Here is a 26,011-nt window from a genome sequence, read left to right as displayed (position 1 = left end):
TCAGTGCCCTGTAGATCTGCAGTTAACAAATATGTGATATATGTGAGATACATATATGGGGGGGGTTGGTATGTAAAATAGGAGTTTCTAAACAGAAAAGGACAAAATGGGTAGGATTCTGAGGCTTACAAGTAACTCAGAATTATGTCCCCTGGTTTTGGCTCTATGGGTGGGAACAGCTCTGACTTCCAGGGAAAAGGCACAGCCACAAAACTGAGCATTATTTGACAGATAACAGATACCAAATTTAGATTTGCTGGCTCAGAAAGCCATCTCAGACTCTTTTTTTGTAGAGGCAATCCAAAGAGTTCCCTTAATAAATGATGGCTTTGGTCTAACTGGGTTCAGCAGAAGCCAATGAATAGATCAGGGACTGAAAACCAGGATGCTTCAGATCCCTTTCAATTAAAGAAACACCATAGGCAAAGGTTTTTGAAAATACCATAGTGGATCATATGTGCTCAAGATGAGAGCCATGGCAAAGGGGCATTTGTAAAGGTTTTATTCCAATTTTTGACCTTAGGGCGACTTTCCAGACTTACAGAGCAATATTCTGACACATTCTCACGCCCTGAGGAGAAGTGGGGTAGCACATGTTACCATCTCATGGTTCTCACAGAATGGATTCAGTGGTTTTGGCAACCAGCAAAATAAAAACTCACCCTCATCTGTACATTTATTTGCTGCCTAAATCCAAGGATGTCTTAGCCTGTATGGATACAGAGTCATGGCAGCAGAGTCTAGAGACACACAGGAGAGCCAGGGAGGGGTCCCAGCCACGGAAAGAGGAGGGTTGAGTTCCAGCAAGATTTCCAGGTTCATCTTCACAGGACTCTGTGAGGTTTGTATGGCTGGCAAACACAGAACCACAGAATATCCTGAGTCGGAAGGGACCCACAAGGATCATCGAGCCCAACCCTGCACAGGACCATCCCCAGAGTCACCCCCTGTGCCCCAGAGGATCATCCAAACCCTCCTGGAGCTCTGGCACCCTTGGGGCTGTGCCCACTGCCCTGGGGAGCCTGTTCAGTGCCAACCACCCTCTGGGGGAAGAACCTTTTCTTGAGATCCAACCTGACCCTGCTCTGACACAACTTCAGACCTTAAAAGGCACCAGAGGTTGTGAGGTTGTAATTCAGATATCCAAGAGGAGCCTGTTCATCTTTTAATGCTGTTGTTTAGTTCTCATTGACACAAATTGCAGGTGCATGAAGTGTTTGCTTTGGGAAAAGGGCTTAGAAGTGCATATTTCAGGTCAACACATGTTAGTTTTATTTGTTTATTTTTTAAATGCAAGGGGAAACGTTTCCATCTAAAAGAAACCATGTTTATTTAGAAAGCCTAATGATTCCATCAAGGAGAAGTGTGCATGATCAAACCAAAAATCTGCAAGAGTCTCGATGACATTTGATTGTGCTGCCCTCACTTTCAAGTCCTCACTTGTCAAGTGAGCAGAGCAGTCTGCCAAGGGGAGACTCAGCGGTTTTGGGTTCCCAGGACCCACTTTCTGTTTCAGAAAATGAAGAGGAGGGAGAGGAGAGTGTATCCCTTTGGAAAGGCTTTCATCTGCAGAGTGATTTGCCTGGCTCATCCTTTCCCACAGAATAATGCCTTTTTTAAGGATTATTTCAGCATTCATTTCCCAGTGGCAGAACTGAAGAGAGCAGACTAATTCCAGTGATTGGCCTCCATCTGAGGTATCTAAAATGGGTATTTTAAACCGCAAAAACCCTATTTCTCATAGTAAGTGATTGCTTTACTAGTGATTGCTTTACTATTTTCAGTGTGTTCACTTAACTCATGGTCAGTCTTCTGGGGGTTAAAATGAAAATACTAATTTGTGATACTGAAGCCAATCACTGGTGGTTATAGAAATGTTACTATGACAATTGGGACCATTGCTGCAGAATACTCTGTAGTGCCTTTTTTTTTGGGGTTTAAATAAAGGGTTTATTTCCTGGTGTAAAGGATGATCTGACAGTTTATGAAGAGCACTGTAGTATAGGGAATATCTGAGCCATTGTTAAAACTCTTGGAAGGGTTCCTGGTTGACAGTGATTTGCACAAGAAACATGTGGTCCATCACAAACTCTCAGGCTCCTCTTTAAGGTATTTTACTGCTCCTGTCTTACTGGCTTTCCCTAAAAAAACCTTTGATGTTTTATAGCTGCATGAAAATGCCCTTTTTTTTTTTTTCGATACTACATTTTGTTTCTTGGTTGCCTCCCCAAATCCCGGCTTGTCAGACTGTGTGAGCAAAACTAAGACATTTTCTGGAGCTACCACTTTGCCACTGATCTTGGCACTGCTGAGAGTCCCAGGGTTGTCTCTCTTTCTTTGTGCTGTCTCACTGTTGGTGCAAAATCTGGCAATGCCCCTCTTCAGCTCTTGCTGGGATGTGCTACAGTCACGCTGTTCTTCTTGACCTCCAGATGTTTTGTAATGCAGCAAAGAGCCCTTATGGTTTTCTCTCTTAATTTATGACACTTTTTTTTTTAATTATTATTATAATGATCGTCATCAATATTTTATCTCGCTTTCTAATTATTATTTCAGCGACATCTGCCTGAGCCATGTTGTTTTCAAGCCTAGATTCATCCTGTGTGTTGCTGGAATTGTTTTCAAGAAACCTCAGTGGTGTTTTTAGACTTGAGACAAAGGGTAGATGATGGAGAGAACAGTGGGGACAATGGAATGAGATACAGTGAAGTCAGTGAACATGGGAGTGAACTGAAGGATGAACCTGGAATAAAGCAAAATCTATGAGTGGAGAAGTGAGATTAAAATAAAACATTGCCTTGAAATGCACAAAGCAAAAAAGATAAATAGGATGCACAAAAAGGCTGGAAAATTCATGTAAAAGGGGGAAATATTTATGCTTGCTAGACAAGAACGGTGTGAAATACAATACCAGAAATTTCAGGCTGAGAAAGTAAAAAAAAAAAAAAAAAAAGTAAAAAAAAAAATTACTACAAAGATTTGTTGGAGGCCCTCACCAAAGGAATTAAATATGTGTGGGTTCAAGCACCTGCCTAGTGCAGTAATTCCTCAGGAGAGATGTTTCACTGCACATATTTTTGTGGCCTGATGTGAAGCCCCCTGAAGGCTGTGGGGCAGTGTCCACTGCACACAGGGGGCTTTGGGGCCCCTCCGAGCACCTGCTGGAGAAAGCAGCAGATGACAAATAATGCATGGAGAACATTCCTGCCATGGGTAAGAAGATGGCTTAGCTGATTTAATAGCTTTTTCTCAGTCTGTGATTCCAACAGCCAGGTTTGTGATATTTATTTTAGTATTCATGTTCTTGCAGTCCTTTTTACATTCCTCTGTTTTTCCCTGGCAGACATCCCGCAGCTCCATAAGTCTGGGGGAAGAGGATGGTTAGCATGTTGTTGCTGTGGGGATTTGAGTCTTAGCTCTCTGTGTTGGTAATGCTGGGCATATAATTTTAAAACTTGCACGCTGTAGAAGCAGATAATTATTTCCCTGCTGCATTTTATACCCTGGTTTGGGCAAGGAATACATTTCAGAATATTAAAAAGAAAGGAAAAGTTCCGGCTGGGGGGACTACTGGAAATGGAAGCAGAAAGAGGGGAGTAATGGGTGTCAGTCTGGTTATCAGTCAAGCTGCAAAGAGACAGCTTGTTCTGTCACACCAGGAGTGTCAGTAGTCAGCCAGGCACTTATGCAGGAGGAAAACCGTAGACTGAAAGGTAAGGTTCAAAGGCATCTGTGTGTGTTTCTGAAATGAGCTTGAATTAAGCTATTGAGTTCTGCTTACTGAGTCTGTGTGTCACATATCTGATTTCTACTTGTTTTTGTTGCAAGATCTGTCCTTTTCCCTTCCCTTCCCTTCCCTTCCCTTCCCTTCCCTTCCCTTCCCTTCCCTTCCCTTCCCTTCCCTTCCCTTCCCTTCCCTTCCCCAGTCTTTAAGCTTTTCATATGTCCAGAGTTGGGTGACTGTCACTGAGTAGCAGGTTTAGCAGTGCTATCAGATACATTTTTCTCCCTTTCCCCCCTTTTTTTCCTTACCTCAAGTGGAATATGTTGTCTTCCCAGTTCTTTCATGTATATAGAGTGAACTTCTGTTCAGCTCCTTTCTCAGCTGCTGTGAACTCCTGAGAACTTCCCAAGGCCAAAGGGAAATCCCAGGTCTCCAAGGACCTTTGTAACCACAGTTCAGTCATGTGTAAAGTGGGCATAATCCCTGAACTATAAAAGAAAGGCTGTGTTTTCCAGGTAGTTCAAACCCCTTATGTAGAGCTGTGGAATCATAAATTATTTATCTTGCTGGAGAATATTTCTAGAGGTCACCAGTTTCTAATAGTTTCTTTCAAACCAGAAGTGGGTTCACTTAGAACAGTTTGCCCCCTGTAAAATCTCTGACCTTGCCTATTCAAACTTCTTTGCAAATGCATCATTTAATACAGGAAGCTCCTTGGGGAGGGTTCTCCACATCTGCTGTCATAATTTCTTATTTCCTAAATGCAGCAATTTGTACTTGAGTATTCTTACCAGGATTGTGCCTCCCTTCCCTCCCCTCTGCTCTGGCACATTCCTTTGTGGCGCTTCTTGTGTTTGAAATCCCAAATCTTTCCCCGTTGTCATTCCAGCTTTTCCTTACCCCTCAGTTCTAGGGGAGGGCATGAAGGAATCCGCTCCTTTATTCTCCGGCTGTTTTCCTGCGGCTCGTTAGTGACAGCAAGTTGTCATCATTTTACAGCCATTCAGCCACTAACAAAACCAAGAGGAATCTCTCGTTTCAGCTCCCCGGGAACGAGATTTCCCCAAACAAAAACACGCCACCACTTCTTGGAGTGCTCAACCTCCGTAGTAGTTAAGCAAAGGACTGAAGCCCAGGTTTATAAAGATGTTTAGGTGCTTGACTGCCACTAAAACTGAATTGGACCTAAGTACCTGTAAATAGCTTTAAAACTTTGAGCCACTATGAAGGCCTCCCTCATCCATCACTCTTGGCAGTGGTCCCCTCAGAATGGAAGCAAGGCACATCAGCAAGGTCACAGGAAATAGTTCCAGTCCTGCTTTCCAGAAACCGCAAGTATTAAGTGAATTGCTGCATTCTAGCGTGGCTTTTTATGAAATACATCTTCTGAAGCAAATTGCTTGTATTCCCTAGAAGAAAAGAGCCCTTGCTTGCATGAAAGCAAATATTTAAGTCAGACAACTTTTAAAAAGGATGTAAAATTATACTGTAAAAATACCCACCTTTATAGCTTATAATCCATTTTTTATTAAAGCTGGGAAATAAAAGTAAGATTCACATTCAAATTACTGTCTGCTGTTTCTAGGGGATACTCTTTGCATTCCAGTTGGTTTCGCTTGGCTTTTTCTCTACCCATTTTCAGTGCTGCTGTTCTAGACTTGCATAACCTTCAGGGAAAAATTTATTCCCAAACATAAAACCTGTATGGATTTTACATTTTTAATATTTAGTAACATTTAACTGTGTGTTAGCCCTGGAATCACTTTGTTTTCCAGTGAATCCAGAAAGCTGGGCTAATGCTGACTGAAAAGTGTTTAAAGGGGGGAGGCTTTCATATTTGTGCCAGGAGTTCCTTCAGTGATACTACAAAACCAGGAGCAAGTGCAGAGGAGGCCGTTTGCTCTGGTTTTTTGGTGTAAATAACAACCACTTGCAATGATTCCCTGCAATAAATGTCGCAGACTTTGGGAAGATTTGGTTCACAGAATCACAAAATCACAGAAGGTTCTGAGTTGGAAGGGATTTCAAGTTCAGGTCTTCAGCGAATGTCCCCTCCAGGGGTTGAACCCACACCTTGGCAATATCAGCACCGAGCTAGTCTCAGGGTTAAACTGGTTCTTGTTTAATTAACTGGCATTTTCATTGTGCACAGTCACTTTCAGGTTCCATGGTTTGTTTTTTTTTTGTGGGAGGGTGGGCAATAAACCTTCAGCAGTGCAGTAAACAAGGAAGTCAATGATTGTGTTGGAGAAACGCTCGTTGCGCCTTTCTGAATGACCGTCTCATCTTTTAGGTTTGTATTAAATGTCTGAAGTATTTGAGCAAGTTCTTTAGCAAGTTTACTTTCCGTCCATGCTCTCCAACTAAAGCCTGTTCATCCAGTTGCTGGGTTGGAAAGGTTTGTGCTGAGTCCTTGGAGGAGCGTTTGTCCCTCCCTGTCTCCCTTTCACCTTCGTCGCGTTGAACAATGCAAATTCCAGGCAGCCCAAACAGTTACGTTCCATCTCTCCCCTCTGCTTTCAGGTGTTTCCAAGGGGGGTGTGCTGTTGGGGTGAGATGTCCTGGTGCTCTCCCATGGACGTAGGGAGATAGCAGACATGATCCCCTGAGGAGGCCGAGCCCCGCGCCGCAAGCATGGCCTTCGCGCAGTCGCACATCATGGCAGCCCGCAGGCACCAGCACAGCCGGCTCATCATCGAGGTGGACGAGTACAGCTCCAACCCCACGCAGGCTTTCACCTTCTACAACATCAACCAGGGGCGTTTCCAGCCCCCACATGTGCAGATGTGAGTAGTTTAGCTCTCTTGCTGCTCCGGGGCAGTCTCCCGGGGCACGTCGTTGCCCTGTCGATGTGGTGTTTGATGGAGCAGGCAGGAGGAATTTGAGGAACTGCTGCCTCTCTAATAATAATTACTGTGATGATACAGAGTCAGCCCGTTTGCAGAGTACTTTGTTAAAGGAGGGGAGAAAGATTGCTCCACAAGTGTAATACATAATACTTAGGTATTAAAAAGAGAAATGAACAACAAGCAGTGGTAATAAAACACGAGATGATACTTTCTGCAATCTTAATAACGTTTGTTTGCTTTGTGCAGTTGCATATTGATGCACAGAGCTGTTGGAAACACCCAGCCCCTGTCTGTCCAACACACACTGTTTGGTTAGTTATATTACAGCTACATACAAGGGAAAAATCATCTCAATAAATAAAATAGTGTGGGCACCCATCCGACAACTTACTCTCACTCCGATGTGCCGAAAATGCCAAGTGCTTAAAGAGTGATTAAAATACTGTGTTTGTTTCTGACTTCTTATATAATGATAACATCAGTAAAATTAACTGCTCTAGATGATTTACTTGTAAAGTAAAGTGGAGAATTATAATTACAAAATGAAACCTGCTGTAAAGTTTAGAGCCAGAAGGAAGAGCAAAACAGTAAAAGCTATTACAAATAAATTAAGTATAAAATTCTACTGTAAAATATTTTTATAGGGAGTAAAAATGTCTGTACCATTTTATCGTGGTTATTAAAGAGAGAAGCAGCCTTATCTTTAGATCAGAAGGCTGTTTTTGTTTTTTAAAGGGAACTCCTTTCCTTTAGGAAAGCCGAACAAGTAAACATCTTGTTCACATTTTTGGTATTTAATATGATTTAATAATTTACAAAATAGGTTATGATTTCTGCAGCTAAAAGATTCAGCACTGAACGCTGTGTGTCTATTTAGTGATGAATGCTTATGAACATTATTTGGCACAAATGGATTATATAAAAAGAATCTGAAAAGTAACCTGTATTGGGATGGTGAGCAAAGACTCAGTTTTTTGGGGCAGCATATTATGGTCTGTGATGGGGTTTTTTAGATCCTATTGAACTGCAAACACTAAAGTGATCTGGATGTTAGCACTGGTTAGTTATATTACAGCTACATACAACCATCTTTTATTTATAGAGCTGGCAAATGGTAGCAAAAGTACAAACAAACAAATGCTTTTACAGATGAAAATGCCAGATGCAGGTTGATTTGTCGAGGCTCAGCTGCTTTCTGTGAATATTCAGACAGTTCCTGGGCACTCAGGAATTTGTTTCCTGGTCTTAAAAGCCGAATGTTTTTTATTGGGCTGAAAGTAAGTTATTTATTCATATCCACTTGGCACTCAACAATATGCTGTTTCAACTTCTAACCACAAAGAAATTATGGTACTGGAGGGCTTGGACAATCAACTACATGATAGAAATTCAACACCTGAACAAGTAGTTGAAAATAAGCTGTCCTTAGAAAATGGTTCCTCAGAAGAGTTTAGCAATCTCTCATGAATGATTAATACTATTGGAGATGCTTGTGCAAATGGGAAAAGAGGCCAAATCAATTGGAACATGTACCATGATCTGACAAATTGTAAATAATGTTTCTTGAATACCAGCGGGATTGCTTTTGCCTCCTTCCAATGAATAGAATAGTAACAAAGAAGGGAGAAGGAGACATAAAAAGGGTAACAAAGGCACCTTTTATTTACATGATTGTCGTGGGTGAAAGCCCTGTTTACATGCACTCAAGTTTTGTCCTTAACTTCTGGGAGGTGAAGGCTTTGTGCTTGTTCAAAAACATCTGCATTAGTGACGTTGGAGGCAACCATGAAGAGGTTTCACACAGACCTGTTAACATCTGAGCCCACAGTAAACTGTTTTAGCCACGTGGGTGCTCCTTTTCTTCTATATTAGGTCTTGCTTGGTCCTCTGTGCAGTTTCACATTCGTCCTTTCACATTTCAGCTCCTTTAGGCCCTTTCTAGACCCGTCATAGTCTGGCATCCCTGTGCTTATGAGATGGCTGGGTTGCCACTGACAGGAAAGGTGGTAAATTCTGCCAGTGTTTTCAAGCCCATTAGTCATTTCTGGAAAGTCCTTGCCTTGTCCCTTTGTGAAACCACTGAAATCTGGTGTACAAAGCAACCTCTGGAAGTGTTTTTTTTTCGCTCTGAGATTTTTCAGCTCAGCTTTTCAATTTCTCTCTCAAGTTTTCATGCTGATTTAAAGAAAAACAAAAGCATTTGCACAAAAAAAAATAATCAGCAGATCTGTATTCCTCTGCTCACGCTGCAAGCTGTGCATTGGGTGTTGGTGTGACAGCTGCTGTGGGAACATGTTACACGAGAATATGGGGATTGAGCCTTCAGAAATTATTTCCAGTAATACAACTTAGATGTGTTTGTGAAACTTGACATACGTTTTTACCTATATATGGTCTCAGTGTGTGCATATCACTTCAAGATGAAAAATCTGCATCTCATTTATTTGCTTCTTTTCTTTTTTTTTCTTTTTTTTTTTTGCATTGGTGTTGTTTTCCCATGAAAATTCTTGGGCCTATTGCACAGAATTTAAAAGTTGCACAACACAACCTCTGCAACCAGGAAAATGCTGTCCACATCTTCCCCATGCCCATCCAAACTACAGGAAAAAAAAGCACGTGCCTTATGTGATGCGTGGGGTTTCCATGGGATGTCTGCCTGATACCCCCTAACACCCAACTTACTGCTGTGCTGAGCTCTCAAAGGATTCTGAAGGCAAAGCGGTGCCTGCTTTAAAGGTTACTCTGCCATGAAAGGTCAAAAAGCAGTATTTTAGATCAGTCCATGTGTTGGATCAGACCAACCCCTATGTTGTGCCAGGGTGATATGCCTAATTTAGAGCTGGCTTACTAATACAGCCTACAACTCTCTTTGGGAGGTGTTGGGTGTTTGTGTTTGCTGAACTGGTATTTAATCCTTTCAGCCTGAACAGCTGCAAAGACAGGCAGGGTCAGCTCCTCGTCCTTTGACTCTTGGGGATGGTCCTGTGCAGGGACTTGATGACCCTTGTGTGTCCTTTCCAGCTCAGCATATTCTATGATTCTGTGGTTTTTACCCAGTCCATTTTGTGGCAGAATTGTGTGCAATGAATGTTTTGCCCTTCACACCTTATGGCAAAGCCTCACCAGTCTAAACCCCACCATTCACCACTAATTTTGCCTTTGCCACCCCTGTTACCTCCACCCTCCACCCACTGTGGCAGCTCTGTTCTTCTGTTCTTCTCCAAACCAGAGGCATTTTTAACATCAAACCCTTTTTCTTCACCTGCCCTTTGTGGTCCTCTCACAGCACACACACTCCCCCAGCCCTACAACAAGCGTTTTCGGGGTCCAAACACTGCACTCTTTGTCAGCCAAGTTTTGCAGTTCCCAGTGGGTTCTTGCTTGCATATCTGGGTATTCATTAGGTAGGATTTAATCCCAGCTGGCTTTGCTCCTCACCTCACATTTAATTACTTTTCTGCTCAAAATCTGGAACTTCAGAAAGACAACTACAAGGTGCTCGCACTAAGAGGCTGTTTCTCCAGTATTGCTGTAAAAAAACCCCAGCATTTCTTCTTCCTGTAAAGGTATGGGTGCAAAATAATTGTTCATGCTCTAGTTTTGTAGTTACATTGTAGAAAATGCTAAGACTTTTTTTTTTCTTTTTGTATTTAACAAGATTTGAATGTTTTAGATTTGTTCCTCACTCTCTCACCCATCCTGTGTGGTTGTCAAAAACGCCTCTAAATTTTGCAGAATTCTTTGACATAGAGAAAGGATGGAGTGATTAAAGATTGTTATATTACAACTTTTAAGAAATAAAATACTTTTTAAAAATTTACTTAGGAACAGAAGTAGTACTCTTAATAGCAAAAATATCCTAATTATATTTTTTTCTGAGTTTGTTTACGTAAAAGTAAGCTCCTGAATTGAAGCACAACCAGCAAGGGATAGAAATGTGCATTATACACTGCAACAGTGACAAAACTAATTTTATTTGTCCTTTCAAAATAAATGTTGCAGAAGTAAAATAGTTCACAACAACTCTGTATATCTCTATGGTTCCTAGTGGCACAAATATAACTCCTGCACCTCTGGCTTTTGGATTTTATTCCACCAGAACTCCCTAACTGGAATAGCAGATACAGTATAGCTGTATATGGATACATTTCCTTCTATGTGTTCCAACAAAATATGGATTGAGGTTAAAAAGATTGATTTTAAAAAAGGTGTTCTCAGCTTTCCTCTTCTAAATCATGAGCAGGTCTCATCAAACTGGGTCAGATCTTTTCGTTCCCTCAGTTCTGAATCTTGATTTTGGGCTCTGAACAATGCAGCCTCACCCCTCACAGCATTTGATTTCATTTAGTATAATTAAGCCCAGAAAGTCACCACATTTGTCCCAACAATAGTGAGGCTTTAATGTACATTTACAGCTGTTGGGAGAGTTCTTATGTTGCTTTGCATTAACACACTCAAACATATCTCCAAAATGTGTTAATTAAATTTGCTGGAATTACGTAACTTGCAGGGGGCGAAAAAGAATGTTCTAATTAGAAAAAACCACATTTAAATGTATTTATGTATCTAAAATAAATCTTCTCCCTGCGTACCGTGTAATCATATTTAAACAATGAAATGGGATTGTGCTATTCCTTTGAAACTGGCAATGCCTTTGATTTATTTGTAAGTATTTGTGTCAGAGTTACTGCCATAGTCCAATCTTTTTTCCCTAATCTCTTGAAGTTAATCTATCTACCAAAAAAAAAAACTGAAAATGTGCTGTGAACATCAAGCATTTTTACACCTCCCATTAGTGTTAGGTTTGTTTTAATAAATCCTTCCATCAGGCAGACTCAGAGGTCTGTGTAATCTTCTGTAAAGGTAAAAAAAACAGTGTTGGAATTGCAAAGCAGACACTAAAAAGTACGTAAATACTTCCTAACCTTGTTGTGATGCATTTCCTACAGGGTCGATCCGGTGCCCCACGACGCTCCCAAACCTCCAGGATATACACGATTCGTCTGTATTTCTGATACTCACTCCAGAACTGATCCCATCCAAATGCCATATGGAGATGTGTTAATACATGCTGGTGATTTTACTGAGCTGGGACTTCCTAGTGAAGTAAAAAAATTCAACGAGTGGCTAGGTAGGTACTGCGTTCTGTGTGCCTTTGAAAGCGCATTTGTTTGCTGATTGTATCTGCCCCTTCTGCCTCCCAGTAAAAACCACCATGCACTCAGAAATCATGAATATTAATTTGACTTTTAAATTGGAATGGCAACGAGCAGGAATCGTTATTTTTCGCAAATATTTTTGCATTTTTCCAAGGGAGCAAATAGGATTTGTGAGACTATTCATCTGTTCTGCCTTCACACTCCCAAGTGTACATTAAGCAACTTCTGGGTGTTAGCAACAATTTAAATCAGTAGGCCTTTAATGATTTACATAAAACCCCTTCCATACATTGTTATAGCTTTGCTTCCTCCCCCTCCCCCCCAAAAAAAAAAAAGTTGTTGTGACTGAAAACATTTGTCTGTTTAACCCTGGAGGCTCATAGTTGTGTTGTTTTTTGTTTTTTTTTTTTTAATCTGAGGCTCAGCTGCACCACAGTGCTGAATTCCAAACAAAGCAAACCCTGTGCCTATGGTTGCTGCCTTGGATGTAGCAGACCAGATGTAGATGCCTTCTGCAGGCAAGCCTTGGCATTGGGAGCTGAAATTCTGTTCCACTGGGCAAGAGAGTGGTGATTTACATGTGCTTCTGCAATGTTTTGTATATGCTTTGGAGGAAAAAAAAAAATGACAGTGAAAATTGGAAAGCAGGCACTGTATCCCAGACAAAAACCCTGCTCAGTCCTGTTCCTGCAGCACTGCGGGTACCTTAATTTAGAATAAAAGTGGCTTCTGATACTTCATTATCAAAAAAAAAAAAAAAAAAAGAGGGTGAGAGGGAATGAAGGAGTTGAAGAGAGAAAGGACACAGTTTAAGGGGAACAGATTTCAAGTTTTCTGTTCATGGATTTGCATTTTTTCCCTGTCTTTTTTTTTTTTTTTTTTTTTTGCTCCATGTTGCAGCATTCCACCCTGGGAAGGCACAAAGCAGACAGATGCATGTAGGCTGAAATGGAATATATATATATATATATATATAAAAAAAGTCAGGACTTCACAATTTAAACAAGTATTTACTAGCAAATAATTATCAGCGAGGCTGATAAATATTTATTTGAGCTCAGCAACCCAATAATATGCCCCACGTGGAATAATTGCATTATTCTGAAAGAATTAAGGTGGGAACAGTGTGTGGAAGTAATATATTGATGTAGTGCCATCACCTCTTGTCTCTGCACCCAAATGGAACAGGGTGGTTATAAAACAGAAAGCAAGTTCTGACCCTGTTGTGTAGATCTCTACCATGTCTTATCATAATGTCCTGAAAATAGCATGTACAAATTACACAAACCATATGGTTATCCTTCTAAATAATACCCATTTTATTTATCTGCTGGTGTGGGAAGAGAAGTGCTTGGGGATATTGCTGGCAAGGATGGGGGCTACCCACAGTACTTGCTGCACAGTTTCTGTGCATGGGCTCTTCATCATTTTCATTCCCAAAAAAAGGGCTTAATTTTCTGGCTTTTCAGGCGTGCTTTCAATTTCCTGGTAGTGTGCAGTTTGGGAAAAGGTGATCTTGGTGGTTTGGGTTAAATTTTTGCAAGAGCATCTTTGAGATATAGAAATGTAGCAAGTTGAAGATTTTTTTTTTAGTTTCTTGGCAATTAAAAAAGAAAAAAAGAAAAAAGGGAAGATTTAACTTAATTTTTAATAAATTTTTATTTAAGTGGACAGTTTATCAACTCTTGAATATCTTGAGTGTTTACAAAATCTACAGTAAATGGCAGAATGGTTAAAAATGTTCCCTTTGAGAAGGAATTTTACAAGTTTTTTGCTGGTTGTCCATTTTGCTGGTTGTCCATTTTGTTGTGAAAGGCACTGGTGTCCAACAGTTTAGGTTTTTCTAGAGGGCTACTTCCAGTATCTTCCACTATTTTGCAGCTCTCACAGCCTACCCAGCCTTCTCCTTCCTCCTCATCTTAATATTTTCCTGGTTTCTAGAGATAGTAAGTGACACATCTGGCATTGACTTTCACATCCACTGTCATCCTTACTTGCTGCTGCCAAATTTCCCTGTCCATCCTTTCATGCCCATGGCACTGGGCTCCCTTTCCCCTTATTTTGTTCTTTGTCAAATCCGTGTCTTCTGCTGTCATTAGATTACAACTTGGGATAGACACCAGAATATTTGTATGGGCCAGCTTCCCTTGATCTCATCTTCCTCTCAAGCACGAGATACATTCCCTGCTCCTGCTTTTGCTCCATGTTTTTATGTGTAGCATTGATTCTTACCCCTTAATTTTCTGGTTTGTCATGCCCCATTAGGTCTGTGGCACGCCGGTCTCTCTCTGTTTCATCTTTCCAGATCAACTTGCCCTTCAGCAAGTTCAGATTTTATCTTTCTGCTTTACATAAAATCCCCGTGCCTGTCTGATGGAAAATTTATCTTACATTAACAGCATTAACTTCCATGGACCTTATGGTTACACCAGGCACATGCTGAAGTGTTGTGCTAATAGAGGCACATTGGCTTGCTGAGTCATCCCCTGAAATATGTTCTCTCTTTTTTTTGACTGTATGTGGGCACACAGGAAGGCCTGGACCGTCTCAGATGACACAGCTCATGATCCTGGTATTGTCTTTGCCCGGTGCTTTGTCCGCCCTTCACTCACACAGCTTCATATTTTTTTCTCTTCCAACCCCTAAATCCCTCTGCTTGATTTTCTTTCAATTCATTCTTTTCGGTAATTAGTTGTTTCCTCTCATGTTTCTTTTCTGCTAAATCCCCTCTCCCCTCCTCAGGGAGGGACTTGGGGTTTTACTAAGGCCAGGTTTAACTCTGTGGAGGAGATGAAATGCTGGTGATAACTGGATATGCTGAATTTCTCAGCTTTCTCTGGTAGGCAGCCCACGGGCTCCTGCAGCCACAGCATTACTTTGTATTTAATACACAGATATTTTTTTTCTCTTAATTGCCTTTTGGATCTGTGCAGATTTTGAGTGCAGACACAGAGTTCCACGATGTGACAGGGGTGGACTGTGCTTAGGTTGAACCTGTTACCTACTCGTTTCATTTGGTATTTCCTAATACTGGAAGAGGCAAGTGATTTTCATCTTCATTCTGCTTAAGAATTTATAGGCTCGTTCCATATCTGCCCTTAAGATATTTTTAAGGCTGAAGGCTGTTCAGAAGTCCTTAAATGCCTTTGATCACCTTTGTCACTCTTTGTACCTCTTTGTATCCTTTTAAAAATGATGAGACCAGAACTGCACACGATCTGAGAACACCACAAATTTATTCCCTGGCAGAATGAGATTTCCTAGTTCTCTTTTCCTTTCTGGTGTTGTGGATTATTCTGTTTTCATTTCTAACTATGACTGAACAATGAGATGGCATTGTCATAAAATTTCCTTTAAATAATTCTATCAACTCTTTCCTGTATGGTAATACCTTGCTCACAACCCATCACTGTATCTACAGTTGGTGTTTTTTTTCCAGCATTTGAATTACTCTGCATAAATTTATGTTCAGTTTCATCTGTCCTCTTATTGCCCAGTCATGCAATATCATGAAGTGAGATTTCTATTTTGCTAAACTTTTTCAGGGTGACTTGGAAAAATAAGGGAAGAGAGGCTGAATAGTCAGCTTACAAAGCTTAAGAATGGTGCCAACCTGGTCATTTCCCTCCCTTCTTTTTTTCTTAATTGACCTTTCTCCTCTTTTCATACTTCATATTTTCCTTTTATTTTTTTTTAATCTAATTTGTTCTCTTACTGTATTTTTGAATTTGAAAATCCAGTTTTGGAGAATCAGGAAAAAATGAAGTACAGAATACGTGTTATGGTAGGACTGGACAGAAGGCCACGAAGCCAGGGAAACTTTCTAATGACATCATAAGGATGACTTTGAACATGTGCTAATTTCCCAGCATGTTCAGGAGATTTTAACAGATAACACTTTAAACAGCCAAAAAGGATTTGGGGGAGTTGTTCCTAAATGCGTGGACCTGTTGAAACTGGTCCAGGGAAAGGTCAAGAAAATGATCAGAAGGCTGGAGCATCTCTCCTAGGTTACATCATAAGACATGTCAGGCTCACTATGCACTGCAGCTTCTCTTTCTCCTCAGCTGTTTCATGATTTTAGTTTTTGTTATTTAATCCCTACCTGCATATAAATCAAGTGTGTTGCAGGACAAACATGAAGACACACGTCCTGCCTTAGTGCACTCCTCCAATCCTGACTCCAAAACCACCTCTGCTTTTTCATCTCCCATATTGTTGGCACTGGAAATTGCCTGCTTGGCTGAGCTGCTCATGTAATGCCTGGAATGTCAAGCTGCTCAGGCCTGGAATATCATTTCCAAGTTGTGCATGCTCCAGGACCCACTTTGACTTGGAGCTTGTGGGTTACTTCCCTGGAAATTTAACTAAATAGCTGATCTATGGTAGGAGTTGCAACACATAATTCCATACTTTCTCTGAGAAGTCTCTTCTGTGCATGAATTGGAAAGATTACTTAAAACTAACACATTTTATAATATATATTGTTTCAGTGTGTTTGCTCGAGATTTTCCAGTGTCTAAGACAGATTTCCTGTTTGAAATTCAAGTTAAAACTAAATTGGAGTTTAAAAAAACCCAGAAGGTGGCTTTGAGTTGTAGTGGAAAGCAATAATTAGCTCTTCAGAGTATTTTCCTGAGAATATGCTTATTGTACACCCATCTCCACCCCTCCCCCCCCAAAAAAAAAAAAATAATAATCCACTATTTGACAAGCCCTTTAGGAATTGACCTGGGCAGATGTAGCTCAAAGGATAATATTTTTATTTCACACTAAAAAATGTTTTAGAGTGAAGAGAGGAACTAGCACTACTAGAATTACCTGTTTCAAGTCTTAGGTTGCATTAGATCTAATCCTCTAACATTAAATTCTGTAGACAGAATCAGCTAATTTTGGTCAATAAACATCATCCCTACTTTTAAGATCTTGATAAAAGATCTTCAGAAAAGCCTGTGGTCAGTAGGCTTAGCTTTACTTCTGCTTTATTGTTCAGCTTTGCAAAATGATAGTTATTTTTCCTCCTCTCTTTACAGGTATTTTATATTTTTAGGTTCAATAATACTCACACTTAAAACAGATTAAAATCATGTTGAAGATGAAAAAAAATCGGCTTCAGAGCAGCAAAAGGAATTAAAATTTACAAATTGTAGTCATGCCATTTTGACCATCAGTAATTACACTATTTTTATGGTAATGTAGAAACCCCTTGAAAGAAGTATTTAAGCACTAATTATCTATTTACAAAAGAATGGCTCTGGAAATGCAGTGAAAAACATTGAGCTGTGTAGGGATTTAGAACAGATGTCATTTTTAAAAGACTGGGCATACTAAAAAAAAAAAAAAAAGAAGAAGTTGTTTTTTTATTGGATTTCTAAAATGTAAGATGTCTTGGATCCATTTGTCCACCTGAGGCTCAGACAGTACAGCAGGATACAGAAAAGTGCTCTGCAACACACCCTTCCAGTGTTTCTCCAGTTTTGGGGGTTACTCTGTTCCTGAACACTTCAGAATATTAAATTGGCAGCTGTGGGTCTCAGGAATATTTAAGTTACATCCCTGTATCGGGAAGATGATCCAAAACAACTATTTTCTACACACTGGTGGTGAGAAGCTGTAGAAGTGGTAGGTGCTAAAGTGTTTGTCCTTCATTTCCTCCTTCCAAACACACTTTTGCTTTTTGGGGGATTTCTTGCCCTTTGTACCAATACTGAGGTGGCTTCTTTCCATGAATGGAGTGGAAAGCAGCCAAACTTGAGGATTCTTAGTCTCTGGTTTCATAAACACTGAGCTCCCTGACCCCTCAGGTGAGTAAAACACGCAGTCTTAGTCCAGACCAGCAGACAAGTGTAGCTTTAGGAAGGCAGCCTGGCCTGGGAGTGCAGAGAACAACCATGGAACTTGAAAAGTCTGGAATGTGATTCTGTGAACTGCCACTGCCTCTGGCAGAGAGATTTGAAAGAGCCTGAGGAAGACAGGCAACCAGATTCTAGTTAGTCATCTTCAGGTTTGACAGCCTCTTTATTGTTCCCCCCTCCTTGTAAAATTGTGGAGATGATGCTTGATCCACCTACCACATGGATTTGTTGGAGGATTAATTATTCTCAGTGCAGCACTTTGAACACCTCTCGTGGAGCACTGTACACAAACATTAAACCTTGTTATTAGGGCTGTGACATGACACACAGCTCTTTGTAGTCTTCCCTTCCACAAGGTGACAACTGGGAGATGCTGAAAGCACCTTCGTGGCATCTGAAGATCTGCACAGGAACCTGTATTGGTGTGCACAAGGATCCATGTAGGAAGTGTAAAACATTTTTTAATTGTTTGCTTTTAAACTCAGTTCTCTGTCTCCGTTGCTTTCCTGGTCCCCAGATACATGTCGTAACCAGAGCTAGAATATTTTAAAGGCTGCGGTGGAAATTTATCTCCTCAGAAAAATATGTTATTTAAGACTGTAGATATCCTAGAAAGTAAAAAAAAAAAAAAAAAAAAAAAAAAGAAAATCTTCCCCAAAAGAAAAAATACCCCAACTTATGGAAATGGACCCTGTGACTTGGTGGTTTTCAAGCCATCGAGTGCCATAACCTAAGAGGACACAGCAAAGGAAGGTTCAGTTGCAGTTGTGCAGTTTTGGAGGTGCTTTTACTGACCATTGTGGGACAGAAGGTACAGAGCTACATAACCTTTTGTCTTGACTCACTGCAACTCCTCCAGTGGCCTGGTTTGCTGCTTGCATTGGGTTGGTTCTGCATAATTACAGGATAATTTAATAAACCAGGTTGAAAGGAAGCCACTCTTCCTCTAGAAGTGGTTTTGACCAATCATTACACGTGTGTGGGTGTGTATAAAACATAGGCTTTATAAAACTAGGTAAGGGTAATATCAGGCATTTTTTAGTTTGTTTTGCCTTTGTCTGTTTTAAGAAATCCTGTTTTCCAAATGAGAGCAGCACTGGTGTAGTGTTTGGTGTAATTACTGGCTTTTCCACTCCAGAATGGCTGGAGGTAGCAGGTTACAGATGACTTGGGAGGGAGTGTTCATGTAAGGTATTATTCCAGATCGCACACCATACAAAAAGTATGTTAATGTGAATTTCCCAGACATCAGCCCTAGTGTTTAAACACAGAACTGTCAAAAAGATGCTAAAAAGCAATCTGAGACAGTTAATGCAGTCTTTCCACTATATCACTCACTGCTGTGTTCTAAGAGGTTGGAATGAGAGGGAAGAAGCATTAAGTGGGCACTTACATGATTGTCACTGCTTTTAATGAATACTAAAAATTCTGCTCAGTGCCAGGAGAGAAGCAAAGCACACCTGCCTGTACAAGTTTGCATTTATCTTGGCAGAGCTGGAAGCTGAGAACAGTTGCAAGCTGCAGAGGAGGTTGCTGGTTGATAAAGATGCTTAACCTCTTTAGTACAAGAGGAGCGTAGACACCGTGAGTTTGCTCTTATTTGCAGCGTTGATCTCATTTGCCTGGCTTGCTGATGGAGCAGGAGGAACCTTCAAGCACACAGAATTCTGCTTTGAACAAAGCCAGATGCAGAGAAACAGCAAACAGAAGCACGTTGTGGAGCCCTTTGCATTGTGCAGCTTGTAGTCAAAGTGATGGCTCCCCAGCCCTTCAAGTTATTTTGGATAAAAATTATGTCGGCCATAAAAAGGGCCCACTGTAGTTTAGGAGTTAAAAATGGCTGCAATCATTTTGTAATTGGTGCATAAACATGCAAAAATTAGATGTTCAGTTGATTTTCTTAATTAGCAATCTACAGTAATGAAAGGAATAAACAAAGATGTTACTAGCTAAACAATATATATATATACATATATATATATATATTCTTGTACATGTTATATTACCAGAACTCCTATCAGATTCTTAGACTGAGCAAATGAAGGCTAAGAAACTTTCTGAGGAGGGTTTGTAGTTAAGCTTGTAAGATGATACCATCTGGCTATATGTAAGGTAATGATATTCCAGGCTTTTTGATAGTAAAATAATCTCAAATAACAAGGAATTCTATCGATGCAGGACATTTAGGGCAGAATTTTTTTGTGTGATGAATTGTCTTCTAAAGCATTGTACTTCTACAAGTTGTTTGGTTTTTTCCATAAGAAGAAGATATATTTTACTAAAACTGCTAAATTAAGGGGCAGATGTGCATCCAGCATTTTGCTGCATAAAAAGGGAGATTACAGAATGGGAAGGAGAGGGGAAAATGAGGCAGGAATGATAAAGGACCGTGTAGCAGAGAAGGAAAAGGATGGGGAAATGCCTAATGCCATGTTAAGAGAGAGGCTGAAAGAATGGATGGTGGCTTGGACCCCCATCCCAAATTGGCAGAAGGCAAAAGTTGGATGTGGCCTGAAAAAGGAACCTCTGAAGCCCAGCACTGAATCTGAGCCAGTGTGTTTCTGAAAGGATTTTAGTTTATAAACATTTCTTTTGATTCCAAATTCCAAAAAGGATGAAGTGGCTAGAGGATGATTATGGAGGATAATAATTTTAGTTTCTTGCATATGAAACATTAGGAGAGAAAAAAAAAACCCAAACCCTTACTCAAGAAAAAAAGCAAAATTTCTGCTTAGCAATGAAATTTTTATTCACCCAAAAATATTTTAAACTGACATTTTGCTTCATTTTGTTTCCTTGGTAATGTCAGAATCACTAAGTGAATTTCCAAATATATCCCATTCCATCTCGAGTGGAATTTTAATAATTTTAATATGGAAAAATGTATAGGTAAAACTTTTCCAACCAGTTCTAGTTGTAGCTTGTTTCCAGACTACAGGCATATTTTAGCAGAATCTTCTCAGGTGCCAAGAACAGGAGGATCCCTGATCTTTGGGCAAAAACACTTGTCTTGTTTTGGCTGGTCAAAAGAAGAGATCAGGAAAAAAAAGAAGTAATTTCCCCCCAGATTCATAACTTTTTTTTTTTTTTTTTTTTTTGGTTTGTTTGAAATCACATCTTTGACTCCCATAGCATATGTTCTTGCAAGTGTTTCTTGGCACTCCTGAAGGGCAGATCTGTTCCTTACGTGCTCGCTGCCTTAATTTTTCTGGGGAATTAATTTTGTCCTGGATGTGTGTGCAGAATTCCTGTGACAGCCATAAATTGTCTTTAATATCATTGTATACATAGAGCTCCTGTATTAGCAAGTTTTGCTACCTGCCCACCAGCAAAGCCATATGCTGGCATCAGATGTTAATTGGCTATCAGTTGGGTATTTAGTCCTACTCATCTGCTAAATGAGTGTGAGGAACTTGCAACCAAACTTAATGGAATGTGCTCTCCAGTGCTGGGAAGCTGCCATAGATTTGTTCCAGCAGGAGCACAACACGAAACGAGTCGGGAATTTCTTTCACCATTGCAGGCTCCTTAAAATTCTTGTTTGTTTTCCAGTGTAGATTAAAAAATAATCTAGAACCACTCAGGTTGGAGGGGAGTTGAGTCCAGCCTCCTCTTCAAAGCAGGGCTGGTTAGAGAGGAGGCTGCTCAGAACCTTGTCCAGTTCCATTTTGAGTGTCTTCAAGGGTGGACACCTCCCAGCTGCTCTGGGCACATGTTCTGCTCTTTCACCATCCTCCATCCTTTCCTTGTACCGTGTTCCCACTTGTGTTTGTTGCCATTTTTGCACCTCTGAGAAGAGCTGGGCCTTCTCTTTCTCCTGAGCTCGGGCAGTTGCAGACAGAGCAGGGTCTGCCCTCCACCTTCTCTGGACTGAGCAGACTCAGGTCTCAGCCTCTCCCCGTATTCCACGTTCCCCAGCCATCCTGACAGTTCTCTGCTGGACTTGCCTCAGTTTGCAGCAGTTTTTCTGCCACTGAAGACCCCCACACTCCAGAGGGGGTCTCACAAATGCTTGATGGAGGAGAAAGAACACTCCCTTTGCCCACTTGGTGCACTTTGTTTCGCTGTTAACTCACACAGGCCAGGCTGTGGTTTGGCTGCCTTTGCCCCCAAAAACACACTGCAGAGTCTTCTTGGATGAAGCTACTCCATCCTAAGTGCAGGTGTGGGAATAAACTCATCAACCTGAAAGTGTTTGAACAATCTGTGATCAAGATTGGCATAAAAAAAATGGAGAAGTTGTTCTAAAGGTATGGACTTGTGTCCAAACACGGCCATCCAGCAGCTATTAGGACATGTGCTCTTGGGGATGTCTTGGTTGTAACCAAGGACCAAGCCAAGGCTACAAACTGTGCAGTGGTCTGTGCCTAGGGATGGAAAAGTAGGGATTTGTGTTGGAAGGATCACAATGGAATGAGAAAATACAGAGAAATTAATAATGTATGGAAAGGAAGGAACCTTAAGAAGTTGTAGGTCAGAAGGAGGAAGGAGTTGGTGCTTTAAGGTGGTTTTAAGGTGGATGTTGGTCAGATAGTGCTGGTGTTTGGAGGATCTTATTGCCATAAAAGACACTTGGAATGTTCATGTCTCAGGACCTTGCTGACCCACCACCTTAGAGTGTGGTGTTGGTCCCCCTGAGGACTGTGCTTTATTGCAAAGAGATGTTCAGCACTCTGGAGGGAACATTGGTAAGTGTGGATCACACAGGAAGCAGGGAAGGTGGGAAATGTGTCACCAATATCGTGGTCTGATAGCTGAGGGTCTTCATCTGCAGATGCTTTTACGCTAACACTTCATGGCAGCAGTGCCCAGCCAAGAACAGGGTTTCAAAGATTTATACTAAGGCTGACTTTGTGCTTCAAGAGCACTTGGAGTAAAAAGCAAAGCTTTTTGTTCTAAAGTCTTCTGAGGAAAAAGGTTTGAACAAAATATTGTTAAATTTATGAGCAAGCAGCAAAAAAACACCCTGTGAGTGAATAAAAAAATAAGATTTAAAGGGCGAAGAGGAATAGCTGAGGAGATGAAGAGAGGGAAATAGTTTTACCGTGGCCTGGTGTGGAGTGAAAGAAAGACAACCAGCTGAGCTGCAAACTCATCAAAAAACACAGTTGTTAATTGAAAATCTGACAGACCTGTAACCACAGCAGCACTTCTGGCCGCCACTATAATAAATGTAACTGTACATTTAGAGTAATTTGCTAATTTGCCTAAGTAACACCCACAGACAGCAACATGACATAAATACATTAGTGGAAGCAACAACTATAACCAGCTCGTACAGGTTCTTGGCTGCTGGATGGATGGATCAGATGAGCTGGAAAAGATTTACAAAACAGAACAGAAATGGAATTGTTAGCAGTATCGTGGCATACAGGGTTTCTTTCTTTTCCTGTTTCCCAAGAGTTCTTTAAGGCCTGTAGGTGCCCATACATATGGCAGCATTTTTAACTTGTGTGTGCATGTGTGCACAGACCTGGAAAGCTTGTGGGGGTGGAGGGCACATCTGCAAAAGACTGTTTAAAAAAAAAAAAGAGGGAAAGTCCTTCAGGTAAATGATTGAATCTTCAACATTTAAATAAATACATGGAAAGAGTTTCTGTTAAATATTCTGAAGGCACATATGTCTTGAGACCATAGGAAAAACTGGAATCTCTACAATCAGTTTTCCTGTTACAGGTGTTACAAGTGTCTGAAACTTGCACTTAAAGAATTACCCACATCTTTTTGTCTGGCAAAGTTCAGCACTGTGACCTCTGTTTCCCTGACTCTGAATCACACTGTTGCATTTTATCCTCAAATCCTATCATGCCAACTTTTGCCACAGCTAAAGATTTCTATGTTATCAACAAGACACTCTCAGTATTAAAAAACCCACAAGATTGCTGCTGTGCAAGGCAGGTTTGATTTTCAATAAAATACTTCTTTTCTGGTCCCAGTCTCCTCTTCTGACTGCCTTCAAATTAACAGTGCAGAAACAAAGCTAATGAATGCAGCTTTACACAGTTTCTTGTCTTTGTTTCCCCTCAGATGTACTGAAAGGTTTCTGTTGAGCTTTTTGAGGCAGGTGATGCCGACTCCCAGGGGCGGATTCTGGGGAATAACCAAGCGCAGAGTCAGGTGGAAAGTTTCTCTTTGGGTGCTGCTCCCAGGAAGAACCCACGTGTGTGGGCACACATATCCCTGCCTTCAGCAGGAGGTTGTGCTGAGGTTTTTCACTAAATACGGGTTGTAAAATATTCTTGAACATGAGTCACTTTAAATTATAGTCCGTGCAGCCGAGGAAGTCACTGAGAAAATGGAGCAGGAAAAAAAAACCCCACGGGACAGAGGCAGACTGTGAGATTTCTCTGTGGGATGTGGGTTTTTTGACAGCTAAACCAAATCCCTGCCTTCCTTGAAGGCTTGATAATAATGTCAGGGCAAAGAGGGCAGCAGACCCCTCTGGCTGACCCGAGCTGTGAGGGTGTGAGAGCTCTTCAGTACAAGCTGACAAAGACCTGAGCTCTAGGGAGAAGGGAGCTGACGTGATTTTCCGAAGCCGATCTTCTTTGAACCCTAATTTCTGTCAAAGAGTTATCATCACTGTCACAGTAAATGATACTTGCAGCACAAATGGCAATTAACTAGAAGTAAATAGTAGAGCAGAAGTCTGCAGACTGGTTTTTAAGGTTGATGAGTTGAAAGTAATTTCAACACATTAATGCTAAGCATGCTAAATCATAGTGTGCCATGGAAGAGGCAGTAATGTCATTTACCTGGAATCACCAGGAATTACAATAACGTGGAGGAGGGACGTGCTCTATCGTTTCGAGTATGTGAGCATATTACAGGAATCAATAACAGTTTGTCTTGTCTGTTTTCTTCCACCAGATCTTCCATGAAACAAGTAACTTGTTTGTTTTTCGCTGTTTTAGGTAGCCTGCCCTATGAATACAAGATTGTGATAGCAGGAAATCATGAGTTGACCTTTGACCAGGAGTTCATGGCTGACTTAATCAAGCAGGACTTTTACTATTTCCCCTCTGTTTCTAAGCTGAAGCCAGAGAGCTATGAAAATGTACAGTCTCTTCTAACAAACTGCATCTATCTTCAAGACTCTGAAGTGACGGTGAGGGGATTCAGAATATATGGCTCCCCTTGGTAAGCAGGTTTTTAAGCATACCTAAAAATACTGTTGTCGATTGCTGTCACATCAGGCCATTTTGTTTGCATCAGCTGTATTTGGATTGCTGCGTTAGGAAGAAAAGTAACACCCAGTTTGATAAAGTTTGTGTATTTTCTCCTAATGAATCATTCCTGTGACAAAATAATGTGCTTTACTGTGGGTATTGTTAACCAAATAATGATGGGGGAAAGATAAGTGTGCTCTTCAAACTCTCAGCCAGGAGCAGAGAGTCTGGGGGCTCTTTGTGTTGTAAAATATGTTTTCTATCCGTGGTGAGTTTATCTAATTACAGGTTACTTTTTATTGCCAGGGTACATTCTTTTGGCAATTTCCATCCTACAGGTAATATTGGATAGATGATTAGCAGATCACAGATAATTGACAGATAATATTTAAAGTTAATTTACAGACAGTATTTAAGGTTCATTAGTGTGTAAAATAGCCATTTAACTTATGTGGGGTATTTAGCATTTGGGATTTTTTTTAAATATCCCTCAGAATCTTACTTTCCTTTATACAGTAACAGCTTTTCCCAAGGTATAGTTGAGCTTCTAAAGTCAAAAAATCAGTGTATTGCATGGGTTTTGCTCTACTGCACAGTGAACACTTCGAACTTCTTGACAGTATCAGGGGCACGTGGATTTTGGCTTCCTGACTTCCACCTTGGACCTTGTATGTGCTGCTTCTGTGTCTCTTCCTAATGATACATTACTTTGTGTTGTTTCTGCTAAGAGGACTGTAAATTGGGTCTTTTTTGAGCACTTGGTATATGTTTAAAATAAGTCAAACTGCATTTTAAAAGGCAGGTTTTGAAGGGAATCTGTTATTCTTCCTTTTAAAATCACATCAGGCTGAAATGTAGCAAACAAGTTGTCAAACCTGATGCACGTACCCCAATGTGAAGTTTCAGTGTGAATAAACTGTGAAATCTCTTGGATATTTTTTTTTTTTAAATGAAAATTGGCGTTTTCCCATTTGGTTACTCGAGATGGGTGTTAATTTTCTCTGAGCTTATCATTCTACATGAAATAGTTTCCCTCTTAAGTGCACCCTTCTCTCTCTCCCTCTCAGAACTCCAGATCTTTTTTTTTTTTGGTTTTTCTTTTCAGCCTCCCCCACCTGCTGTGCTGTAGTTCATCTTCCCTTTGTGTCTCCCGTGTAAGCAGTCAATGTGCAGTTTGCTTCATTTTCCAAATTATTTGGGAAGATATTAGATGGTATCAGTCCCAATATTAACTTCTGAGAAATGCCACTTGGCA

The 26,011-nt window shown here is 40.6% G+C and overlaps 1 protein-coding gene across 3 annotated transcripts in view; it reads left to right on the top strand.

Moving 5' to 3' along the window:
• MPPED1 (metallophosphoesterase domain containing 1) overlaps positions 1-26,011 on the top strand; it is a 56,376-nt gene that overhangs the window by 6,783 nt on the left and 23,582 nt on the right. For 2 of the 3 annotated variants that reach the window (XM_050325510.1, XM_050325508.1), the window contains exons 2-4: positions 6,248-6,510; positions 11,523-11,708; positions 24,506-24,727. In XM_050325510.1, coding sequence (XP_050181467.1) covers positions 6,359-6,510; positions 11,523-11,708; positions 24,506-24,727 — 560 coding nt within the window. In that variant the 5' untranslated portion in view covers positions 6,248-6,358. Of the gene's footprint in view, positions 1-4,010; positions 6,123-6,247; positions 6,511-11,522; positions 11,709-24,505; positions 24,728-26,011 lie in introns of those variants that run through there. The other variant, XM_050325511.1, reaches the window with a different exon arrangement.

Source organism: Myiozetetes cayanensis, unplaced genomic scaffold (genome assembly GCF_022539395.1).
Source record: "Myiozetetes cayanensis isolate MyiCay16 unplaced genomic scaffold, myiCay2020 scf3, whole genome shotgun sequence".
In the NCBI taxonomy this organism is placed as follows: Eukaryota; Metazoa; Chordata; class Aves; order Passeriformes; family Tyrannidae; genus Myiozetetes; species Myiozetetes cayanensis.
The sequence above is the reverse complement of the archived record's forward strand: the minus strand, read 5'-3'. Positions and strand labels throughout refer to the sequence as shown.